Source organism: Perca fluviatilis, chromosome 19, assembly GCF_010015445.1.
Source record: "Perca fluviatilis chromosome 19, GENO_Pfluv_1.0, whole genome shotgun sequence".
In the NCBI taxonomy this organism is placed as follows: domain Eukaryota; kingdom Metazoa; phylum Chordata; class Actinopteri; order Perciformes; family Percidae; genus Perca; species Perca fluviatilis.
The window spans coordinates 20392832-20418115 of NC_053130.1; the positions used below are offsets into that span (position 1 = coordinate 20392832).

The following is a 25284-nucleotide window of genomic DNA, read 5'->3' on the forward strand; positions in this document are numbered from 1 at the left end:
TCTAGTTGCTTTTGCAGCCGTACCAGAGTTACAAAGAGCAAAACTGATTATCATAAAAAGAAAATCTGTGCTTGAAGTTAAAATTGGGCGTGACGTCTCTTGTAGGTTTAATCTTGGGGTCATGGCAAAGATTAGGGTTAAACAAGTTTTTAGGTTGCAAGTTTTTTTTTTAGGCCTTTACTGTCACTCGCACCTCTCGCGAGAGTTTGACAGATTACGTTTGCGGAAGTTTACATTCGGTTTGGAAAAAACGTGCTGCTGCCGGTTGCTGCTCATGGAAGTGGTGAAAAGAGCCGGTTGCGGGGTATCTTCAGCTTGCTTGTTCCTGGCAGTGTAGCAGCTCTCTACGATGTATTCCGTTTTAATTAACGCGGTCTTGTCCAGCTCTCCTGACTACGAGCTTTTGTTTGAGTCTCTAACCTGGCCGAGTGACTCATGGCCGGGGACGGAGCGAGTGGAGGCGCTGACAGCTTTCATTGAAGGACTCGGACCACTTTTGGCTGACTCGGACACGACTCTGTTTTCAGCTGCGAAAAGAAAATGTATTACAGATAAAATCGACTCGGTGATTTGGAGCCAGTCTCTACCTCTTCTCTCCAAAATATCAGCTGAAGCCGGTGAAGCCATGCGGTGCAGGGAGAGTACCGCTGCTGCCTGCAGACTTGTGAGTGTATGTGTCCCGCTATGTGACGAGGCTGTGCCGGGGCGAGTAGCGCGGTCTGTCCTGCCGTCGCTCCAGCTGTCAGAGGAGGAGGGGCCTGTTCCGGGTCGACTCAGTTTGGAGGTTGCTAGTGAAGTCATGGCTGCTCTTCTACCGTCTCTGGATGACCAGCTCACACTTACCACTCTGTCAGCTGCCTTGTCCTGCATCAAAACACTCCCTGATGCATTGGTCTCTAAAATCACAGTCAGGCTTCTTTTAACTGTCCTGAACTGCTGCAGCGGTGCGAGGTTAACGAGCATCCTCAAGTTGATCCTGGATGATCTGTGCATCTGGCACTCCGCTGACCGCACACCTGTGGTCACAGAGCGGGCACTGCTGTGTTTGACGGCCATGTCAGACCACTTGCTGAAACCTCACAGCCTCCCCTTCTCTTCTTCTTCTTCTTCCTCCTCTTCCTCCTGTGAGCCCGACCCTCGTCTGTCCCTCCAGTTCTGGAGGATGGTTCAGGATGGACTGACGCACAGAGACAGCGTGTCTCGTAAAAGGGCGCTGTACCTGCTGAAAATGTGCGTGGCCCTATCAGAGGAGGAGGGGGTGGACTGTCCTCTCTCTTCATCAGGAGAAGGTGCTCAGATTTGTTGACACTGTCACAACTTTATGTTCACTGGTATTGTGTGGTTTGTTTTCTCACTCTTTTTTTTTTTTTTTTTAATTGTTGCAGATGACATCTTGTTCAAATGGGCCTCTAACAGGAGCAAGTTACTTAGAGAGTTCTGGGAGGATTACGCGCTTGTGATGGAGACCCTGGAGGAAAACCAGGTAGAAAACCCCACATGTTCACTGTCAGTTCAGAGGTGGGCATCATGATACAGCTTGCAGTGTTTCCCACAGGTTGAGAATTTACTTGTGGTGGTGGGTGGCACAGGATGTGACAGCGCAGCGCGTGAGGCTGGGTTCAGCAATAAACTAGTCAAATGAAGGTTTATGACCTATTTTTTTTTTTAAAACAATGACTACATTACATGAACCGATAATTTAGAAAGAATGCGCCCAAGTAAAGTCTATGTATGGGAAACACTGACTTTGTAATGTGGATTGTCTCTTTTTCTTTTGCAGATTCATGTCGTCCGGCCAGTTCTAAACCGAATAGACACGTTGATCCAAACAACAGTGAATGACAGTCAAGGTAACAATAGAACTGGGCAAATTAGGGAGTTGCTTTTGAATCTTTATTTTTTATTTTTTATGAACATTTGGAAAGATTAATTTTCCACCTCTTTTCAGCGAATTTGTTTTTATCTTTTAAACATTTCTGGTTTTGTTGTGGTGTAGGTCAGATATAGTGATGCAGCTGTTGTTTAAAATTGCAAATGTTTTGTTCAGCTTCAGATCAAGGCTTGTTCCACCCCTCCTGGCTGCTGTGTGTGTACCAGCGGATGTTCCACAGTGAGAATAAATCCTTGATGAGGGAGGGAGTGTGTCATCTGCTCGAGCTGCGTGTCCTCCAGCAGCCAGCCTTTGCTTTGGCCTTTTCTGAGGTGCAGGCTCAGACACAATTTATTCAACGTGACTTTAGGGTTATTCATTCAATTTGCCTAAAACTATTTAAATTTACCATTGTGCATTGAAGTTTCCTCTTCTGTTGCTTTGCTCCTCAGTTCATCGTTGGCCCTTTTATGGATGTTCTGTCTGAAACGTCGCTCTTCCACAAGTGAGGTTTAAAATCAAAACACCAAGCCAATAAAATCAAAACAGGAATTACTATGTTATTAAGTAGTTCTGCACCAGGCCTCATGAACCCACCTTCTGTCCACATGCAGGTCAGTTGGGCAGAGTGTAGGCGATTGTCCTGAGCTCGGGGCTAAACTCCAAGTCTTCATGACCACCTTCTTCAGCAGCCTACCATCAGAGCACAGAGGTACAGAAAAACAGAAGTCGCAGAGAATACATTTAAACAAAGCTCTGACTCACTTCTCACGGTTAAAATGCCTGTCACTCTAAACATTGTGTTTGCTTTGTAGGCCGTATGTTGCTGCAGATGATTCAGCAGCTGTGCTCTAAGCACTGGTGTGCGGCACCCCTTCTCTTCCTCACCCAGGCTCTATCCAAACTCCCCCCGAGCCCTCTGCTGGGGATCAATGGGCTCACTGCTCTCAGGTACCTAATCATGATTACAGTTAGACAGGCTGTGTTGTAGCTTGTTATGCTTGGTATGGAAGCTCATTTGATCTGCTGTGTCTTACAGGGAGGTGCTGCGCTGCACCATGATCACTCATCAAGTCCTGCTGAGAGGCGCTGCTCAGTGCTTCCTGCTAAATAGTGTCCTCTGTCTCACAGAAGTGGTAAGATGCAATTAGTGTACCTTTGACATAATGCTAAAATAACTGAAACGCATTACTATATGACAGCTCTATTCTAAACAGCATTTTGATCAAACCTCATTATGTTTTTTTCTTTGGCTGTTAAAAGTACCAAGCATGTTATTGTTTTAAGTGAATATACTAGTTTATTTTGGTCAATGATGGTGAGGGTCTAGTTCTGACCACAAAGGTGCTGATGCAATAGTACCGTATACGTTAATGTTTTAACAGTTCATTTATATTGATTAACAAAAAATCAATTAATAACAATTTTGACTTTGAAGTCATTTATCAAGCCAAAATAAAAAATACAAACGGTATGGTTAAGGGACACATCTGAAAACAAATGACAAACAAAGGAAATGTGCCGTGGCAAAGAGGATCAGTGGTTACACAGTAATCTTCACCATAAATGACGCTTAATTAACACTTAGTGGGATATTTGCTCAGCAACGACCACTAACTACAGCATCGAAAGTATTCAAAAGTTAAATTAATACCTCAACAAAAACCACTGAACTCAGATCAGGGCTGTTGTGCTGCATCATAAGGTGTTTCTGTTATTTTGTCCTACCCCTGTGCTTTCATACACAGCTTTAAAGTGAGTGAGCTGCATAATTGAAATATCTCGTTTCAGAGCACAGTGACCCTCGATGATGTTTTTAGTTTCCTGGTGCATTTTCGTGCAGATGAGTCACTGTGTAGAGGGACGCAGATTTGGAATCAGGTATGAAGTATTAGAGACATTTGGAAGATTTAAAAGGAACATTTGACCTAACGTGGTAAAGTGAGACATTAGGGACGTTGTATGATGGACTAATTGCTACCCTACATATTTGTGACATTGCTGCAGTTGTGTGTCTGGCTGTTGGACAATGAAGGCCGTTTCACGCCCAGGATTACGGATGGAGATTGCACTGGTGCTGCCATAAAGGAAGAAACTGTAAGAGGCTATGTTCAAAGCGAGATGCACGCCTATCTCCGAGTCCCAGCTAGCACAGGTACGTCTGGAGAGACGGCCGTAGATAAAGTGAAGGATTCAATCTGTAGACCAGATACGTTGGTTTAAGTTAGTTTCCCTGCTCCTCAGGTCACACTGAGAGGTTGCCTGACTCCAGAGAAGCCGACAAGTTGGCCAGGGCCATTCTGCTGTGTGTGGACATGGAGAGGAATCAACTCGGGGCAGAGATCGATAACTCTCTGGAGTCGTTGCTGTCGCCGCTGCTGGACACCCTGGGCCGAGTCAGCACCAATATCTACTTGCCTCTGCGTAAGAGCGACAAGAGCCTGCAGCTCGTGCTCCGACTGTTCCAGCTTGGAGGAACACCAAGCTGCCGGCATGGTGGAGAGGAGCAAGGTTTGTATTGACAATACTGATTCAATTGTTTCGCTGTCAAGTCCACCCTCATGTATAAGCAGTAGGTTCAGTAGACGGATAAGTGCATTCGTACAACAAATAACAAATTGTTATACCTTTTCTCCCAACTACTTTTCGTTTGGTGCGCTATTGGAAACCAATATCAGACTATCCTTGTAAACATCACCCTTAAAGGTCCCATAGCATGAATATTTCACTTTATTAACAATAATATGAGTTCCCCCAGCCTGCCTATGGTCCCCCAGTGGCTAGAAATGGTGATAGGTGTAAACCGAGCCCTGGGAATCCTGCTCTGCCTTTGAGAAAATGAAAGCTCAGATGGGCCGATCTGGAATCTTGCTCCTTATGAGGGCATAAGGAGCAACGTTACCTCCCCTTTCTCTGCTTTGCCCACCCAGAGAATTTGGCCCGCCAATGAGAGAGAGACATCATGGCTTTCAAACGAGCAAAGTGGCAGTTGGTCAAGGCCACACCTCCACCTTGCCCCCCCTTCTCTCCTCCTCAATAGCTACAGACACAGAAATGGCACATACTAAGGAAAGCTCATTGTGGGACTGGCTCTAGTGGCTGTAATTCTGCACAAAGGCTGAATTTTGGGAAAGAGACTTCAGATACAGTATTAGAGGACCACTAAGGTCTATATAAAAGCATCCAAATAGCACCATGTCATCGGACCTTTAATTTGGTTAATGGTTATCTTACAAAGTGGTAAGTGATATCTTTTTCACCCATGGAAAAGTGTCTGTGTTGTCTGATATTTTACCTTTTGTACGTTTTTGTACTCACAAACAACATTTCAGGAATCGAAGGATTCGTGTTCTTTGGTGTCATATTTCTCTTGCATCTTAAACTGAGATTTTACAGAGTACCCTCTAATATAAATCCCTTTATCCATAGATGTAATAACTCATGCACTAGATTTAATATCTACTTTTGTATTCAGTCTACAACAGAACACTTAGTAGTTTGCAGATTTAGCTTAAAGACCTTCATAACATCATTTGGGCAAGCTAGCTTCCAGAAATTCTCATCAAGAAGTTATTCAATTATAATTTTGTCGTGAGAACAGATCTTGGCCCTCAGTAATTTAGATTTTTGCCAATAATTCTGCTGACATTATAAGGGAACTTTAGGCACTAATATTCAAACATAAAAAAGTAAAACTTAACTTTTCTTTATTTCTTCTTGTAGCAGGGTGCTTATAGTATTTCCTGTCATTGTTCATATATTAAGTGGCTCAGGATTGTGTGATGTTCAACTCTTCTCACTCACTGCTTTTCACAGTGAACACCGTGATGGTTGCCATGGAGAGGCTAATTTTTAAACTTGTCAATCCAATCCAGGAGTTTATCTTGAGGCAGCTACTTGGGGAGCTGCAAGAGGTAAACAAGTCACGCAAGTCACCATCACTTAATTAGCATAGATTCCCCTCGTGGCTAGCTCCGACGTGCTGTTTCCTTTACAGCTGTTTGACGTGGAGCGGGCAGAGCTGTATCTGTGTGTCCTGCGACAGCTGGTGGTCACGTACAGTTCCACACCACAGCACCACGGTCAAATTCAGCAGACCTATTTCCCTAAACTCATCAGGCACAGCCTCAAGGTCCTGCAAGAACCAAGCCAGCAGGTACAAAGCTCAGACAGGAATTTCATACATCCGTTTGGTTGTTTGATTGTTTCACACTGATTGTTTTTCCATTGCCAGATCCACTCTGTGGCAAACCAGGTGGCTAGAGCGGTTGCTATGGCATCCCTGGCTACGGTATGTGGTCTCGTGGAGCAGAAAGGGATTGACATGCGATCAGAGACCATTTCCGTTCTGAAATCAGTGAATGACTACTTCTACAATCCAGTGTCATCTTCCTCCCAAAGTCAGTCCTCTCTGGGAAACTTCAATAAACGCCTGCAAAAACCACAGACGGGAGACGGTTCATGGTCAGTGAAAATCTGCTTAGAGTACTCACTACTCAGTAAGCCTTAGAATATATGATGAATAAAAAAACACCAGCCTGGCATGATATGGTCCAGCCTTTTTTTCTTTTCTTTAGTGATGTAGGAGTGCAGGGTCGTCTGCTGCAGGACTGGGGACGCATCGCTGCCAGTTTTATGCGGGACCAGTGGATTTGTCTGAGCTCCTTGATTAAGGCTGTTGGGATACCGGAGTCTGTCGACATTTCCATAGCGCCTGAGACTCTCAAGGCTGCTCTGAGCTGCAGTGTGGAGGCCCTGGCTCTGCTGCCCAGTGACCTGGTGCTGCCCGTGCTCACCTTTATGGAGACCGTGCTGCCACAAGTGAGTTTCAGTCAATTTCGGTCAAATTTAAGCAATTGATGTGTTTTGAAGTGTAACAAAGGTATAACGAGGAGTTCCTTGCAGATATAATGGAATTTCTCACAAAAACTAAGGTACTATCTGGTAAAGTGTGCTTCTTAATGAGTGTGGTTTGGTGATGTTTTGATCCCAACAGTTACTACTTCATGAGGAGGCCCTGTGTGCTGAGGCTGTGACTCTGAGCTGGGAGCTGGTGCGTGGGCTGAGCACTAACGCCCATGACTTCTGGCCGTCCCTGAAAGGCTTCATCTCCATGGCCTTCCACCGTAAACTGCTGGAGCTGACAGATAGTTCTGCTCCAACACTTCTGGCCACCTTGAAACTGGTGATTAAATCAGGCTGGTTGACTTGGAAAGGAAGGACTATTGTGGTTTGCACTTTCAACATGTTCTATAATCTATATGTATATCATATCATATGTATATATGTGGTGTGATTTTTTTTTTTAGATTGCCACTGAGCTGATGGAGCTGTCTCAGTCAAAGAGTGGAGTGTTCGGCGTGCTGCTTCCACACTGCTGTCAGACATGGCTGCCCACAGACCGAGGCAGCGGCGACGGCATATTTTCTAGTGTTTTCAGCCACATCAACCTACTCACTGAGGCTTGTGTCTATGGACCGGTGTTCAGGAGAGATCAGCGGTAACTCTCTGAACAGCAGTTTTCTGATTTCTTTAATTGTTTCTCTATGCAATTTTAACTGTTTTATCTTACTCTTTTTCAAAGGCTCATCCAGGATGTCCAAACATATGTGGAGCAACTTGGTGAAGAGTGTGCTGCCAACGTTGCAGTTACAAGGTGAGCTGCAGTTCTCTTTTTGCGGTAACGTTCTCCTTTATGGCTGTGATTTGAGATAGTACCACTAGAGGTCTCTCTTGCTGTGCATATGTTTTCACACGTAAACTACTGCTTTTATTTCCCAGTGATAACAGGGATGACCAGTTGCCCCGCACATGTGTACTGGCCTTTCTTAGCCGCCTGGATCCCTCTAATCTGCAGCATGAAAGACTAATAGAGGAACTAGTTATGGATTTGTTGAAAAAGGTAGGCTTTGACTAGTTTGGGTTGTGTGAAACAAAATTATGTATTAGTATATATAACATATTTATAACATATCCCAAATACAATGCAACATCACCCATAATGTAATGTATGTTCAACTCTTTAAACAAAACGTAACCCAAGAAAATGTTATTTTTACTTCACTTGAATACATTCATTTGAACACAGTTTTTTTAAAGCAAAATCCCAAATCTTGTTATAATGACATAATTCCACTAAAAGACAATAAACAAGAGCACTCCGTTATTGTCCAAGCCCTAAGATCAGTTTTAAGCATTTGTGTCCTGTCTATCTTGTTTTTTGTTTTCATCTGAGAATAGTTTGCAAATATGTTGATCATGACATTTCATATTGCAACCTAAAAAACATCTCAAGCCTTCCTTTAATCTTTTGATCTCCAACAATATATAATTAGTTTGCACTGTGTTTATGAATGGCAACAAATACCTGTTTTGCTGTATGATATTTTGAATTGGGCGTGGCATTTTTCCATTAAGAAGAAGAAGTTAAACATCAGTAACAGCTAATTTAACAACACTTAACACCATTTTCCATAATCTCCTTCCACCTCATTCTCTCCAGGATAATGACATATCAAAGTCAAAAGTGCGTTACTATAGCAACTCCCTGCAGCATCGTGTCAAAAACAGAGTATGGCAAACACTGCTGCTGTTGCTGCCCAAAATCAGAGAGGTAAGACAATTACACTCACACTTGCAATCGCACAGGAAATAACCACTCAGAAAGTAACACTCTGTGTGTGCGTGTGCGTGTGCATGTGTGCGTGGCAGGAGTTTGTCGCCACTGTGCTTAACTGTGTGTTTGAAGCTGGATTCTGCAGTAACCATGCCTCAGTCAAGTACCTGATCGAGTGGATGATGATTCTGATCCTCATACACTATCCACAACACATGGACAGCTTTTGGGCCTGCTTCAACAGGGTGAGCTCCCACTCTGGATACCTACCTACCAGAAAATACTGTATTATGAGTGAAATAGTTACATTATTGACCAATTTCTGTGTTATCTGTACAGGATCACGAAAAGACCAAGACAAGCATCTGTACCTTCCTGTCAGTCCTGGTACATTTCAATGTCATTGTTCCTAATCTTAAGGATAAGGTAAAGCCTGTGATGTTTTTTTCTTCACACGCACGCACGCACGCACAGACACACACACACACACACACACACACACACACACCATTCTTCTTGCATCACCTCTCTGTATCTACAAAATCTCTCTCCCTGTGTGTTTAAGGATGTGCATTTGCGTAAAGCGCTGGACATCATCCTGCAGTGGTGTTTCAACCATAACTTCAGCGTGCGCCTGTATGCATTACTGGCCCTGAAGAGGGTGTGGAGCTTGGCTGGGGTCCGGGCAGAGGAAGGGGCCGAGGGTTTCGGAGGGCTGTCCACTGTGATCAAGGCCTGTCTGAACCAGGCTGAGGCCATGCAGAACACCGGGTGAGAGCAGGACAGCTACAGCAGTTGCAAAAACGTTGTTGTGGTGTGCTAATGTGTTTATTTGAGTATGCATTTTGCTGTCTCACCATTTAGAAATGCCAACAAGAACTGGACGAGGATTCAGGAGCACTTCTTTTTTGGCGCCTTTCATCCTATCAGGGATTACAGTGCTGAGGTTTGCTAGTATGTTTCTGCTAAACAGATGGAGCCCCCTAAAATACAGTAACACAGTGTACTAACTTGTTTTCTATCTTTATTTTGCTTTCCCAGACCATATTCTATACGTTCCCCAGTCTGTCAGAGTTGGCTGATGAGGAATGGATTCCACCCTCGAAGTTTGAGAAACTGTTGTGTTTCTCTGAAAGTCCATCTTTTCCTTTGAGAAATCCTGCTCCTGACCTGAGTCAACTCCAGCCTGGAGACTGGATTCAGCAAGACAAAGGTATAGTCGCACCTCTCACAAGCAGCAGGACTACTTGATACATATACCCTAATCTTACCTCATCTCTGATTTGAGTGGTTGTGTTGTTGTTATCTCCCAGGCGAGCAGAATAAAGAGGAGCGCTGGGCCGAGGTGCAGAAGAAGATCACTCCCTGGAGGTTGGGGATCCAGGAGCAGGAGCCTGAACTTCAGCTTGTTCCACAACAGAGGGCTGCTCGGCTGGGCAAACAGCATGGTGCCCTGCTGGTGGTAGCCTCACTTATAGACAAGCCCACCAATCTAGGAGGTCAGGAGCAGCACGACAAATTACATTACTTCACATTTTTTATCATACTTCTTATTTGTCTGGAAATTATGTAAAATGTCAGCAAATTGCTCCTTGATTTGTGTAATATTTTGAAGAACTAACATGACAGACTTTTGTTTGGTTTCACAATGATGGTCTGGGCAAAGAGTTCAAACAAAGCTGCTGCTAAAACCAATCACTTGAGCCCCCTTATCAGAGTTTAGACAGGGAATGCCCAGATTTAATCACAGACACTCCTATTTTGTGTTCTCTGCAAGTGTACTCCAATGCTTTTGTCTCAGATGATAAGGGGCTGAATCAATCAGATTTTGTTTATAGAGAAAAAGACCCATTTTCAAAACCAATATTGATACTGGGTGACGTAAACAAGAACATTAGCTTGGCCGTTCTGTCAATGTATTACTTTTTGCCAATGGCCAAATTGCCATTACAGGTGTAGCTTTTTATATCGGTCTGTCTTTGCCCATGATGGTAGACTGGTAGCCCTTTTTGCTGAATCATCACTCATCATCTCAAGTTATTTAATAAAAAAAAGAAAAGAAAGGAAAAGTCGCTTTTCTCCCTTTTTATATGTCAGGGAGCCTTCTTTTTAACCACAGGTTGATATCATGGCAATTCAAAGTTCATATTTAGATGTCTCATTTAGGCTTTGTCCTCAAGTGTTTGTTTGTTGTTGCTCTAGGTCTGTGCAGGACCTGTGAGATCTTTGGTGCCAGCACTCTGGTTCTGGATAGCCTTCGCCACGTCAGTGACAAACACTTTCAGTCCCTGAGTGTCTCGTCTGAGCTCTGGCTTCCTCTGTTAGAGGTAAAGTGCTTAAAACAATCTCACCTTTCACTCTAGTGATCATGATGTTTACTCTGTCTCCAGTGGGCTAGTGACCTGCGTGCATGCGTGCGTGTGCGAGTGTGGATGTTTGCATGAAAGGGAGTGATCCTTGGACAGGTTGGTGTGTGGAACAGGGCAGGTTATGGGATGTGTTGTGGAGAGAGAAAGGGAAGACAGTGTCAATTCCATTTAGATAATAAATCAATTAATATATAATGCAACAGAAATATAATTTTCTATAAAATTCAGACGCATTCATGTTTAAAGAGGTGCATGTTTGGGAGCAATCTTCAGTCTCGTTTAAAAGTGGTGGAAGCTGGTGAATGCTCCATCCACCCAAGCTCCTTCTTTTGGGGATTTCTGGCTCTAGTAACTGCCGAGATGGAAAAGGCAGTAAACCAAAACTCAAAAAATGTATCTAAATCTTCCATTTAAACTCAAGTCGTCTTAGATTTGACAGTCTGAAACCTGCTGATACCCTGGTGTCGCTCCAAATCTGCTTTTGATAATGTTACAATGCTGTAGTAGATTTCTACATAGGTGAAAAAGTCTCAAAACACATTGCAGGTCCGTTACCGTCCACCCTTTTAAAATGTGTACTGACTGTTTTGTTTCACCTTGATTGCTTGAATAGTTTGAATCCTTGTTGTTAAAGTTCATTTACGTCATCTCTAAGATTATAAACTGTATCTGTCCCATCAGGTGAAGCCAATGGAGCTTGCTGACTTCCTGCAGGTAAAGAAGAGTGAAGGGTACTGTATTGTTGGAGTGGAGCAGACGGCCAACAGTCAGAGCCTCCAGGACTACCAGTTCCCTGAGAAGACCCTGCTACTTCTGGGGTATGACAGCATTTTTCCATCAATGTGGTAACCTACGCACAACCAGTTGTGCATAAAATGCATGCATGCGTCTGTCTTCCCTTGCCCTTGTGACTCACACATAGATAAAGGTGTGAGCTGACGAGGCTATTTAATGTTATCTCACTGGTTAAGTGTGTTTCCCCGCGGGACCTGCGCCTCTCCTCTCCATGGTGTACCTGTCGGGACATGCTGGACTGTAATTGGGTCTCCCTAAGGAGGAGAACGCAGGACATAAATTATACAAACCAATACAAGCAGTGTGATGACAACAGCAGAAACACTTTGACCTTCGTCGAGAGTAGTTTGAGTTGTGATGCTGCCCTGTGGCTTTCGTCGGTCAGGACACAAAAAAAATTGCTTTAATAAACCCTTTTGTAGCTACTCAGAAGTAAATATGTAATTCCAAGCTTGTGCGGTTTGCGACAGTAGCCTGATTCACTCTCCCCACTAATTGTGTACTGCAGTAGTGCAGCTGGCCTCGAAGGCGGGGCGGGGTAAAAATATGTATCACGTCTTTGTAGGTGTCCTGTTTTGTTTTACCCTTTTCCGTCACAGAGGTGTGAGCTGTGCTGTTAGCTTAAACACCCTGCGTGTTTGATTTGAATCTTGAGTTCTCACACAGCTGTGCTCTCCCCCAGGTCTAATCTCTCATCAGGTTGCTATTATCTCACCCATGTTGCACTCACCATAAATGTGGCTCATCAAATCAGGCTTTCTTACTGTGTGGCACCCCTCTGTAGACTCATTGAACACCAAACTCATTACCTCTTTATGTTTGCTTTGCATGGCCCATATTGCTGGATCGCAGTATATACTCAGTTGATTACAGTTTGAATTGCTCTTGGACTTGAGCTCATGCGTCATCTGTATGAAAAGCGTATTCCTCATAATTGTAAAAATGATGAACGATAAAGTTTGCTGCTCATGCTAAGGGTTCTTAAAGTAAATCAACTTGATATCACCATTACGCCAGATAAAAGCTGAAATTAACAACATCCAGGCACAACAGGAGTAAGTGGATTATGGTGGTAGATGATACACATCAGAGGTCAGACTGAGAAAACAGATGATCTGGTGATGTTATATACCAGATATCAGGAGGTTATTGCTCACAGTTTGCACATTCCAGTGTAAACCCTGCAGTGGAATTAATTTTCTTTAGATATGTGATACATTTTTAGTAACTGCTTCTGTAAAATAATTTACAAAGCACTGTATCGTATCCCAAATGTTCTCAATTATTAAAAAGACTGTTGAGTCTGGATTTCAGTGGGTTTTTATGTCCTTGTAAATTCTCTTTCCTCAAGAATAAAAGTTTGAGGTAAACACTGAATTCTTTCCATAGTACTCATGAAAATTGTCAAATTTAAAAGAATAATAATAATAATATGTATAATAATATTTTTGGAAAATCATCTTATTCGTTCTCTTGCAATTGTAGGATAACAATATCAATACCACTCTCATGTCTGTACAATACAAATGTAGCTAGAGCCGGTTAGCTTAGCTTAGCATAAAGACTGGAAATAGGGGGAAACAGCTAGCCCTGTCCAAAGATGACAAAATGCGTCTACCAGCACCTCTAAAGCTGAATAATTAACACGTTCTATCTTTTTGTTTAAACCAAAACAAAGGTAAACGAAGACAAGTTAACCGGCTGCTGGCTCTAGCTCTAGGCCTATGTGAGGAGAGAGGCATTCATGTTCTCGTCTAAATCTAGGCAAGAAAGCAAATTAGCATATGTCCCAAAATGTGTGTAAGTATTCCTTTTCAAAGATATTGAATATCACCACCTAATAATCTAGCTCTTAGTGGCTTAATTACAAAAATACTGGCACCGAACATGAAATATGTTATATCTGTTCCTTTGTCCCACTCTACAGTAATATCTTTTGTCTCTTTTCCTTCTTACAGCAACGAACGAGAAGGTATCCCTGCCAATTTACTCCAGATGTTTGATGTGTGTGTGGAGATCCCTCAACAAGGGGTCACCCGTTCACTAAACGTGCATGTAAGCGCTGCCCTGCTGATTTGGGAATATACACGGCAACATCTCACCTCTGGCTCAAGAAAGGTCAACTCAAAACCTGAAAACTGAAGAAGGAACCAGCAGTGCAGCCCTATGGCGGTGACATCTGACCTCCAAATGTTGAGCTTAACTTGCTCCTGTCTGGCAGCAAGTGTTAAAAAGCCTCTTGGGGAACATGAATACGCTCCATACAGTTAACGCCAGGACCTTACGTATTTTTATGTTCTGTCTAGATAGGACTCTGTTCTTTTAGGTTTTGATGTGGTCAGCAGTCATCAGTGCTGCTCTTGTGCCTTTAATTAGAGTCATGAATAGAGATGGGCTCTGGTTATTACATCTAAATATACCACTGGGCATGCTTTTATATTAATGGAGGCAATCTCTGTGTTGGCAGAGCAGAAGCATTAATGGAAATCTTCCCCTTTGAGGAGGAATGGTCTTGTTTATGTGAGCAATTAGTTTTTTTCCCCTCATGGCACCAGGACTGGACTATAATGTCCATACCCAGGAAACTATTTACATAATGTATAAATTGTCTGTGTTCTAAATGTTTTTATTGCAGTTTGTAATTTTAAACTGTTTTTAATGCAGTTGAATAAATACAACTTTGACATTATTTTTTTTTCTTTCATTTATTGTGGTTAGAGATTGCGTCAATAGGGAGCACTGAATGGGTTAAATAAGGTACATCAGGTGTTGAGCTTCCTCCTCCCTCCTCTTAAAAGAGTAAATGACTTGGTTCACCTGGAGACCGTCCTACCAGAGGGGGAGCAGATGGAGTACATTTGATCACACTCATTTATTTTTCCATCAAGCCACGCTTGTACGTGGCTCATCATGTGAGGATAGCAGTTGTTTTTGGGTGGGACATGGATGGCTCCTGGTCGGTGTCCCTGCAGGCAGCATCGGCCAACGCGAGCTGGCCAAAGGGCGCGAGGCCCGGCGTGTCCGGGCAGATGCAGCTGCTCCTGGAGATCCTCATGGTGCTGATGTGTTTGGGCGCTGTGACAGGTACACCATTAAACTGCTGTCATTTTATTTAGTTTTTAAAGCATCAACAAAACATCTGACTTGTTCTAATTTCTGTTATGTTCTACTTATTTAAACACAATGTCCCGTTTTAAAGTTTCATCTTGGATCCATACCGTTAAACAAAAGCACATAAAATCAACATTATACTTTCTTGTTCAGCACCTTAATGATATTACACGAATAACACAGTGACTGACTCCATTTTTCATGGCTGCACAAATGGAAAATTCTTCATATCTTGCATCATTTCAGATGTAATTCGGCAAGCAATAATTGTATTTTGGTAGTTCATGGGATCTTGGCCAAAGTTCTAATAAGGCACCCTTTATAAATTAATTGTTATTGTTTTTCAAGTGGTTAATAAACCATTTACTAATGATCTAAAGAACAGTCTTGCTATAAAGGGATTTTTGGGTTGCCGAGTTGTGAAATATCCCTTTGGCTGGTGTTTATCCACCAGCATGGTATTTGCAGTGTCTTTTTTTTATTAGATCTTTAATCAAAAAGAGGCAATGCAACATAGACTTCTGACCTTCTGGAAAAGAACTGCAGAGCTTCTAGAACCAATATGTATTTATTGCTGAAATGTTGTAAAAACATTTTCATCAAAGACTTGACATTTGAAACTACAAAAGTTATACCCATTTCACTTTATTAATGACTTGCAAACATTTATGACTGCAGGCTTGATGCCTAATTAGAAAGTCAGATGATCATGACCTTTTATTATTGACTTTGTTGACATTTGAAACAAAGGGTACTTCATACTGCAGTTAACTATCATGGGCTCAGCATTCTGCAGTGCTGTAAAGCAAGATAAAAACTTATTTTTTTTGTGCTTGTTTCCTTGCTATTCAGATCTATTTAGATCAAATTCAGACACTTTTCTGAATTCAGTTATTAAATCACTGGTTTACAAGTGTTTGGATTTGTGTCTCTGTTGCTGGGTTACAGATGGTGTTTGTGTGATCTAGAACCCAACCAGCCTGACCTCTGTGTCATTGTGTTTCTTTGTTTGTATGCATGTTGTGTTTCTGTGTAGGTAATATTCTTGTCATTGTTATTGTGGCTGCAACCAAGACTTTCCACTCGGTGGCGTCAGTGCTGATTATGAACCTGGCCATCAGTGACCTCCTGGTGGGCGTTGGAGTGATGCCTTTTGTTGCTTTGTCCATCATGAACCATGGATGGGTGGATTGTACTGTACGTCATCACTGTCTAAATGTGAAATGCTTTACAGTCATGTAACGACACAGCAGTAGTAGTCTCGCATTGCCAGACCTATCTCCACAGTGCTGCGAAGGAAGGTCTGGCCACACAACACTCCTGAATAGGAGAATAAACGGTCAGGGGTTGTTTGTGTTTCTTTAAACCAATCACAGTCGACTTCGGCGGCGCCAACCTCCGGACGCAGCGAGCGAGGCTCTGCAAAATAGTCTCGGGAAGGAACTTGTTTTGGTGGAACTTTTGCACCCTGCAAAAGAAAATGTCACGTACAATATTAGATAAAGTTAACTGTTCCTACAATCCAGTAACGTGAGCTATTTAAATTAGCTGGATACATGGTTAAACATAATATCCTCCTACCAGTGTATTGCCTTGTGTATTTTGTCCATAGCAAATCCCCACCAATCGCCCCCAAAACGTCCCTGTTGGAGAGTAAATGCCATAAACATATTCTTTGTAAATCTTTACAATCACTCCCAAAACGATACAAGCAGGCCTGCCTTGTTATACGATCCAAATTTTCCTTAAAGCTTACCATTTTCAGCCTGAAACATTGCTCAGATGCGACCGCAGTTTAAAGTTAACTCAAAGAAAGCCGAAAGTGAGGGACATCCGGTGGAACTTCTGGCGGCACTGGAACTCCCGTATCCCATAAATGAGCAGTCTTCAATGTAGACTACAGCATTAGTGTCTAACATGACCAGAAGCTGATAACACCTATTTCCCTGGGAGTGAGTGTACATGTGATGACATGCTGTCTTTCTCCTGTCTGACAGGACCTCTGCCAGTACGTGGGCTACACCTCCTCTGTTTACTGTACAGCTTCTGTACTGACATTAGCAGCTATCGCCCTCGACCGCTACCACTCCATCGTGGACTGCCTGCGTTACAGCTCCCGCTGCACCCTGTGGAGGACCTGCGCTGTGGTCCTGTGGATCTGGCTGCAGGCCCTGGTCACCAGTTGTCCTCCCCTGCTGGGCTGGAGCTCTGTCAGCTATGTGGAACCCATGTACAGCTGTGCTGTCAACTGGGCCAGCAGTCCCAGCTACACGACTTTCATGGCTGCCCTCTCCTACCTCATACCGGCAGTGGTCATCCTCTTCTGCTACGTGAACATCGTCAAGGTGGCCCGCAGCCATGCCAGGAGGATTCATACATTGGAGGACTCTGTACAGCGCAGCAGGAATCCAAGCTTTGCCCGTGTTGATTCATCTCACCAGCACTGTGGGAGCCTCCACTGCCCCTCGAGACTGATTTATCATGTAAGTGGACAGTTTGTGTCTGAGGTCAGTACAGACGAGGGGAATTATATCAGCCCTACTCTCCCTGATTCTGTGACAGAGCAGAATAACCCTGCATCCAGACGTTTGTTCTCCTTCCTGGCACAGAGCACCCCCCAGCCATCGCTGCAGCACCATAGCCATCATGGAGTGCTTCGTCTCTTCCTGGTCATCTCAGCCTTCTTCCTCTGCTGGACACCATACATAGGCGTGGCCCTGGTTCAGGCAACAGAAACTGCAATCTCAGGCCAACCCAGCCTCGTCCCATCCTCTGCTGTAACCTTTTCGTACTGGCTGGTGTTACTGAACTCTGACATCAATCCACTGCTGTACGCTCTACTTAGCAAACGTTTCCAGGGTGCTCTTCAGGGACTGAGGCAAAAAATAAGAGCTCGTCTGGGGAGCGTGGTGGGCAGGGAAAGGGGTTTCAGGGCAGAGGGAGATGAATGCAGGAGCAGCAACCCCTGCACTCTGACCACCACCCACCCTGGTCCACCTTCCTCTGAGAGTTCAACCTGTGATGCCTCCAAGTATTCCTCCTCCATTTTTACTGTTAGCACTGACTTCAAACATCACTCTAGGGAGCATCGTTGCAATGTGTGTCACCACGAAAATACTTTCCCATCATGCTCCATTTGGCAAGATGCTGGTGGTGAAGGGAGAGTGGACTGCCTGCAGGTGCCCTCTCGGCCACAAGAGGGCAGCAGATTACCTTTCTCTGCTCTGACTCAGGATCATCAGGCCACTTTCTTCTACGGACAGATTACAGTCAGAGTGGAGCATGATGTTTGTTAGTCTGATATCTGCAGATGTTGTTGCAGAATACTTCTTATAGGACTAACAGTTGTTTTTTGTTACTGATTAATCTGTTGATTATTTTCTCAGTTAATTGATTAATCATTTGGGCAATACAATGTCAGAAAGTAATAATAAAAAAATGTCCATCACAATTTCCCAAAGCCCAGGTTGTCATATTTACTGTGCTTGTTTTGTCCTACCTCATAAACCCAAATATATTTACTTTAATATTAAAGAAGACCAGCAAATATTCACATTTGAGAAGCTAGAATAAGTGATTTGCCTTGGCATTTTTGCAAAACTAACTAACTTGAATGATGAAATTATTTTTCTGTCTATTAACAAATACATTAATCATTTCATATGTTCATATAAGACATATTCAAATACCTTGTGTTGTCTGTCCCATGTTCCAAAACCCCAAAATATTATACAAAGTATCATATAAGAACAAGAAAAGCTGCAAAGCCTCGGATCTGAGAAACTGACACCAGCAAATGCTTGAAATATGACTAAAAAGATGATCAAAATAGCTGCAGATTAATTTATACCCATCAATGTATCGACTAATTGTTTTAGCTCTAGCTGAGATCAGTAATAGTGAGGCACAGAACTACAACCCTGAGGAAAAAACAAACCTGGACAAGGAAATGTATTGAAAAGAAATCTTTTATATAGTACATGTGATTACACTTGAAGACACCCAACAGAAGATCTAATAAACCCATCATTTATTCACGCTCTAAATATTTCTTCCTCAAATGTGATAATCATATGTTGCATCTCAGTGTAAAAATCATCATTCCTTACAAAGGTTTACATTTATGTCTAGCAATAATTCCAGAGGAATACAATATTATAATTTATTGTCATAGAGCATGACAATGGGAAACAGTGCTAATGTATTCTATTGCAAAACAAAGAAAAGGCAGTGAAGTGGACTTCAGCTGTATCTGCTCATACAGTACATGTGCATGCTCGTCCTGCAGATTTCACTCACTGTGCCCTCGAAGTTAGACAGCAACCAAATGCAAAAATATAAAAAAGTCCTGTGCGATGCGTCAAGAGTTAGTTCCAAAAAACGTCGGTCAGGTGAGAACAAGAAGGATACAGTAGTAGTATTAAAGAGTGTCTCTGAAGCAGTCTGTAGTGGCACTGTAAAATACAGATGGCACGTAGCGAGCATGTGTGGTCAAGTGATGTTCATACATTCACAACAAGGCAGAGTTTCCACCAGTCGCTTTACAAGGCGTGTGCCTCGGTCGCTCTCAGGTTCATCTAAGTTGTTAACTTGCCTCAGAAATGTGATTGATGGAAACAGAAACACTAAGACATTTTTTTTTTTTTGACAAAGAGCCGAGGTGGACAAATGGGAGCCATTCTCATGTGTCAGCTCACTTCTCCTCAATGCACAGTGAGACAGTTTTCATCTACTGTCTGTTATTGTCTCCAGGAAAAAAAATGTTAACTGATAATTGCCGAAGATTAGTTTGTGTGGATATTAAGTCTAGAAAGTTAAATGTAATAGGAATTCAAAGGGAGGCTCAGTGATAACTAGGTCGATGTTTAACGTTATTAAAGGGGTAGTTCCAAGTTTCCATGATGTCTTTTTATAAGCTGTTATGTTAGTTATACCTGAAACATTAATTGTGAAAATTGACCGTCTTATGGACAGTTAAAAAAACAACATTTTATAATATTTGAATGACAATACATGTCCTGCAAATTCATGTATTACCAGTATTGTTTGCTGCCAGTGTCTCGGCAACAGAAAATGCGAGGCAAGTGCTTTATGAATAGACTGAAAGCACTTGAACCATCTCATGCACTGAAAACGTATGCAATAGAGATACCGGATCTCTCGTGACTTAACTGTGGGCCGGAGCAATGGGTGTCAGCTTTGACTAGAGTGGGAGTTTAGCCCCAGGAAAGCTCATAACCACAGGGAGCCAATCAGTGTGGTCAAAAAGGACCTGACCTCTTTTCTCAGAGTTAACAAAGAGAGGTGTTGCGAAAAGCGTCTTCATCTCTAGATTGATCGTCGGGTGTCCAGACAGGTCCCTTCACACCAGATTAGCCCATTGGGTCCACAGCTCCAGGACATGCACAACGTGAGACACAGCTATGTACAATGCATGAAAGGCAGGTATTTGTCATTTATGTTTACACCTGAGGGACACCACTGTGGGCCCCCTTTGTTTTCAGGCATTCAGCATTTTAGGCATTCTTCTTTGGATCTCAAAGGTGTGTAAATGTGTACATGTTAAAGACAGCAAGTCCACGTGGTGTTAGGCCTGCTTTGAAAAAGTTTTTTTTTTTTTCTTCTCAAAACTGAAAAATATCAGGCAAGTTGGCAAGTCTTCCCAGGCGCAAGAATGTAGTGAATCCATGGAATGATAAGGAGGTACAACTAAATGATTACATGACTCCATCAGCTACACCTGATAATCTTTTAGGTAAGAGGGGTTACAATTGATACTGTCCATGTCCATGCACCAACTCTGATCATTTCTAAGTGGAATGGACGCCAAATGAATGATACACAATTTGTGCCTCCTGGCCATCTCCCCCCTTGACCAAAATGTTACTGATAAGAGGGTAGTCTAAAATACTTTTTTCATCCAGGGAGCTTCGTGAAAGAGAGGGCAGGTCAAATGTGCCGACATCGAGGTGGTAACGTGTCTCCCTCCCTGTGTCTCTCTCTGTGTGTATGTTTGCATGGTGATATTTCATGGAATCAATGTGCAAATGTTGACATGGAGGTCCTGGCTCTCCCTCTCCAGTTGAGCCCTGTGGTGGCGCCCACCTCTCCACTGCCCTCTGCTGGCTCGTCACGTTTGCGCAGCTTTGTGCTGAGCTGGATGATGCACTGGTCCCAGTCCTCCGGTAACAGCAGCATGAGGAAACCCAGGAAAATGATGAACACAGCAATGAGGCGCACTGTGTTGAAATTGATTTCACATGTGTAGAGGTCCACCACTGTAAAATTAGGAGGAGGAATTAGTATGAACATATGAAGGAATTTGCTAATATTGTGCCAAACAAACAAGAATTGATAGGATTAATGTAAATATTAAATATGCAAAGTGGAATGTTATTCACTATGGTTAATTCGTTTGTCACAGAAAACCTCAAAGCATACAATGAGAAGGAAACCAATTTGAAATTTAAATTATATTGATCAAATATAGATGATAACTTTTGGGGGGATTTTAATGGCATCAAATATTAAATGGTGGCCAGATTGAAAAAAGTTAGGTCTGGGAGGAAAGCCAAGAGACTTACTGGCATTTACAGGGACACTTAGGACAATGCCAATGGAGATTAATGTTGGGTATGTTATCGCAATGCCAAAGTTCACCAGGACGTTGAAAGCTGTGGGAAGAAGCACAATCAGCAGACTACAAAACGAGGGTGTGAAACCACAAAACTTCCAAAATGATATTCATGGGTTGCATAATAATTGCATTATCAGATTTAGGCACAACATTGCTCCATAAGTCATCTTTCCGTACCAAACTGCAGGCCTGCAACCCCACAGAGGTAGGCCCAGGGGATGTCTCCAAGTGAGCCGATGTACTCCACATGTGAAAAATACAGGATGACCGGAACAAAGCTAAGGAAAACAAAGTTGGCGCTTCCAACAATGCTCAGAAAGAGTGCAGCCTCTCCAAATTTGGCACTGCCCAGGACCATCTTGAAGAGCACCTGAGGACAGACAGGGGGGAGAGTCATGAATGCACAAAATCTGCCCCCTTGAGGAGCAGAGGGATATTGCAGAGGAGTGCACCTGCCAAGTACCTGCCATGTTTCTGGAACAGGGTCGCTGCTGTCTGTTTATCACATTAGAGCAGCACAGACAGCAGGGCAGAGGAGACCAGAGTGCAGTCAAAATATAGCTATATGTCCCCTAACCTCCTTGTTCAGGAAATTGCAGCCCGAGGTCAGCAACCAAACACTCACATATCACACACTTCTGTCAGCTGAGTCTTACATTTCATAATCTCCTCCTGTCTTCTGCCACCTGGTTACATAAGTAGAAGGCAGCTAGTCCAGGATTTCTTATATAAGACAAGACTATTTACAGTATACATAATTTATGTGTTATGTTATTGCTATTTTCAACATTTTTTTAGTCCAGTGCAAATGAAGGTGTCACTACAAGAGAGGTTTATGGAGGGACACAAGCTTAGTAATGTTTTTTACAATTGATCTATTGCAAACAAATACCTTGTAGAGGGCTGACATCGAAGCAGAGGCCACGACCAAAGTAATGCCAATGACTGAGTGGCTGTGGAATCCATCAGCATAGGTCATCATTACAATGCCTGCTATGGCCAAGATAGCAGCTACTATCTGTAGAGAAAGAGAGAGAGAGAGAGAGAGAGAGAGAGGGAGAGAGAGAGAGAGAGAGAGACAGAGAGAGGAGGAACATCAGCGAATGACGGATGGACTACACGCAGCTCGCAATGTGGTGATAAAGACACCCGAGCCTTTCCTGCTGTGTAGGGACACAGCAGGCACACATGGCACATTGTTTTTCACTGCAGAAGCATCACGGGACACGGCTTGTAATGGTGTGATTAAAATTTGGGGCTTATTTTATCCTCCGCAGTCTGCTCATTTGGTATTTACATTTTGTCACATTCAGGCAAACACAAGCACTTATGCACCCTCAGTGGTGGAATGTAACTGAAAGTACAGTTACTCAAGTACAATTTGGAGGTATTTGTACTATTTTATGCTACATTATACTTCTACTTGACTGCATTTTGGATTGGATTGTACTTTTTACTCCATTTACATAAAATGCATATTAATACATGAAATAAACTAATAAAATACAAAAATGTAACTAGTGGTTTCAGCTTTTTTTGTGTACTTGTGACCCTTACTGTACATAAGTTGGTTGTTCCACCAAAAAACCAAACCACATTTCTCCTTTAAACCTCTCACATGGTTTAATTTTCTAATAACTGTTACCAAATAAGTAAAACTCTCCAATAGTTGTCAGTAAAATCAAAGATTGTTTTCATCTTTCCTCTCCTATTAAATCATCTGACAACAGCTCAGATTTATCTGAGGTAATAAGTAATATAATTATGTAATATATCATATCAGAGACAGGGGCCGATTTTCTGCAAAACCAACTACTTTTACTTTTAATACTTTAACTTCATTTATCTGATAATACTTCTGTACTTTTACTTCAGTATAATTTTAAATGCAGGACGTACTTGTAGTGGAGTATTTTTTACATTAATGTATTGGTACCTTTACTTAAGTAAAGGATCTGAGTACATCTTCCACCACTGTTCTCAGATTCACAGCGCACATGCTTTCAACACAGCCGGCAGCTTCTACAGTGTTGGCTTGATTGTCTGACATTGATTTTCGTTACACTGCCATCATGTTTACAAACCAAATACCCCGATCTGCCAGCCCCCCACTCCTCACACCCACTCCCATTCCCTGCCTCTGCAATTATCACAGCTTCAAAATGCCACCAAACCATGTTTGATCCCGCTTTAAATCCATACCAAAATCTTTCATCTACGCTTTATACACTTAACATTTGTCCTTGCTTAATGTTTGAGTGCATTTGTGTGTGAAATTGTTCAGCTGAAGAATAGCGATGGGGACAGGGTGCCGTCCAGCTGAGTGGATAAGCTGTGCATTAAAAAGGTGTCAGGAAGATAAATGAGCCGTATGTTTTTGCTTGGCCAAAGCCCTTGGGCACCTTTGGCAAAATGGCTGTTTCTGCAGTGCAGGCTGGCTGTCAATCACAGCTACACCTTTCTTCTGATGATGGACTGTTTGCTTACAAGGTCAGCGACCACACATGTGCTAGTGTTTTAGTTTCTTGAGATGTTTTAGCACAGTGCCGGAGGAGGAAAGCATCATGTCACCTGCACATTGAGTAGCTTATGGGATAACAGTGTTATTACTGCAGTATGCAGATGTGGATTAGGCTGTATCTCACTCCCTTAACAATTGATACATCCAAATGCAAGTCACACATCAGCCAAAAGGCTCGTGGATTTATTTCATGACCTTCTAACCATTCTGACTTTGCCACCAAACTGAGCCATTTTTGTATGTACACAATATCACTGAAACAACATGTTTAATCCCTGTTTAATAAGGATGATTTAGCATCCCAAATCTTTCTCTCTCCCCTCCTTCACTTTCATGACAAACTTGTCCAAGATCCCCTGCATTGCTGCAGACATCCAAACACTGCAATCCCCACCACCAAGCAAAAGAGAGAGAAAGAGAGAGAGAGAGAGAGAGAGAGAGAGAGAGAGAGAGAGAGAAAGAAAGAGAGGCTGGGGGTGTAAGACAGAGAGAGAAGCAAGATTATTACAGTATTTGTCTCTTACTGAGGCCTTTCATCGCAGATAATGGGGGTTGGGAGTTAGGGCATGCACAAGGGAGAGATGGGCTAGTTGGGAGTGTGTGAAAGAGAAAAGGGGGAAAGCCATTCTGCAGCGTGCAGGACGGCCGCAGATATGAAAGCATCTGAGGAGTGCTGTGGGGAAGGGAGCGGGATATACCTCAATTCACAAACCCTCACTCCTTCTCTCTCTTCATCCGAACAAAATTATCTGACAAAAACACACAGACACACACCAGGAGGCCCATTTGAATGACACAGTGATCACTGGTGGGAAAGCAAGTGGTCACAAACGTAACATGCTCTCTACTCCTGAACCCTGCTTGTGTGTGTGCAGCTCACACATTCAGCTGCAAATTCAGTCAGAGCAACACTACACATATTATTTACATTCCATTCAGAGTTATGTACACACCCCCAACCGGCACCGTCAGACACCGCCTACCTAAAAGGAAGTTTTCCTCACAACCCGAGGTTTCTTGCCACTGTCACACTAAATGCTTGTTCTTGGGGGAATTATGGGAATTGTTGGGTCTTTGTAAATTATAGAGTGTGGTCTAGACCTATTCTATCTGTAAAGTGTCTTGAGATAACTCTTGTTATGATTTGATACTATAAATAAAATGGAATTGAATTGAATTGAATTTTGTGTGTCATTATGAGTGAACTCTAGTGCACATAGAGGTGATGCACACACACCAGGACTCAATTTAGGTCCACACTTTACCATAAGCGCTTAGAGGAAATAGTGGACTTCTTTCTCTCCACCAAAGCAAAGAGAGATATAAGAATAATAAGAAGCCTAAAGGCAAGTGGAGGTTGTCATT

General features: G+C 42.8%; 3 protein-coding genes across 5 annotated transcripts in view; 2 read left to right on the forward strand and 1 right to left on the reverse strand.

Annotated features, from left to right (window-relative positions):
* Positions 1 to 231: 231 nt before the first annotated feature.
* On the forward strand, positions 232 to 14339 carry tarbp1 (TAR (HIV-1) RNA binding protein 1). Its single transcript, XM_039783737.1, has 29 exons — positions 232 to 1289; positions 1386 to 1483; positions 1781 to 1850; positions 2048 to 2202; positions 2323 to 2375; positions 2485 to 2582; positions 2686 to 2821; positions 2910 to 3006; positions 3662 to 3751; positions 3878 to 4025; positions 4115 to 4381; positions 5687 to 5784; positions 5868 to 6026; positions 6105 to 6334; positions 6448 to 6691; positions 6867 to 7055; positions 7180 to 7370; positions 7455 to 7526; positions 7652 to 7772; positions 8373 to 8483; positions 8582 to 8731; positions 8826 to 8912; positions 9052 to 9257; positions 9351 to 9432; positions 9528 to 9699; positions 9800 to 9985; positions 10689 to 10813; positions 11537 to 11673; positions 13609 to 14339. The coding sequence occupies exons 1-29, from the start codon at positions 350 to 352 to the stop codon at positions 13790 to 13792; spliced, it is 4896 nt and encodes a 1631-aa protein (XP_039639671.1). The 5' UTR covers positions 232 to 349; the 3' UTR covers positions 13793 to 14339.
* Positions 14340 to 14512: 173 nt separating this feature from the next.
* Positions 14513 to 18098, forward strand: LOC120548163 (5-hydroxytryptamine receptor 1D). The gene is made up of 3 exons (XM_039784226.1): positions 14513 to 14734; positions 15798 to 15958; positions 16759 to 18098. Exons 1-3 carry the CDS (start codon positions 14593 to 14595, stop codon positions 18055 to 18057), a joined length of 1602 nt encoding a protein of 533 aa, XP_039640160.1. The 5' UTR covers positions 14513 to 14592; the 3' UTR covers positions 18058 to 18098.
* A 613-nt stretch (positions 18099 to 18711) lies between these two features.
* slc35f3b (solute carrier family 35 member F3b) overlaps positions 18712 to 25284 on the reverse strand; it is a 54512-nt gene continuing 47939 nt past the window's right edge. For 2 of the 3 annotated variants that reach the window (XM_039784342.1, XM_039784341.1), the window contains exons 5-8: positions 22291 to 22416; positions 21576 to 21768; positions 21346 to 21435; positions 18712 to 21039 (exon numbers count right to left, since the gene is read on the reverse strand). In XM_039784342.1, the coding sequence (XP_039640276.1) occupies positions 20798 to 21039; positions 21346 to 21435; positions 21576 to 21768; positions 22291 to 22416 (651 nt within the window). In that variant the 3' untranslated portion in view covers positions 18712 to 20797. The remainder of the gene's footprint in view (positions 21040 to 21345; positions 21436 to 21575; positions 21769 to 22290; positions 22417 to 25284) is intronic. The other variant, XM_039784343.1, reaches the window with a different exon arrangement.

What these genes read in the sequence shown, in the direction of transcription:
- LOC120548163 (XM_039784226.1), top strand. Translation starts at nt 14,593, where the DNA reads ATGGATGGCTCCTGGTCGGTGTCCCTGCAGGCAGCATCGGCCAACGCG. An exon ending in GTGTTTGGGCGCTGTGACAG is followed by an intron (nt 14,735 to 15,797) that starts GTACACCATTAA and finishes GTTTCTGTGTAG; the next exon opens with GTAATATTCTTGTCATTGTT. An exon ending in ATGGATGGGTGGATTGTACT is followed by an intron (nt 15,959 to 16,758) that starts GTACGTCATCAC and finishes CCTGTCTGACAG; the next exon opens with GACCTCTGCCAGTACGTGGG.
- tarbp1 (XM_039783737.1), top strand. Translation starts at nt 350, where the DNA reads ATGTATTCCGTTTTAATTAACGCGGTCTTGTCCAGCTCTCCTGACTAC. An exon ending in AATGGGCTCACTGCTCTCAG is followed by an intron (nt 2,822 to 2,909) that starts GTACCTAATCAT and finishes TGTGTCTTACAG; the next exon opens with GGAGGTGCTGCGCTGCACCA. An exon ending in GCCAACGTTGCAGTTACAAG is followed by an intron (nt 7,527 to 7,651) that starts GTGAGCTGCAGT and finishes TTTATTTCCCAG; the next exon opens with TGATAACAGGGATGACCAGT.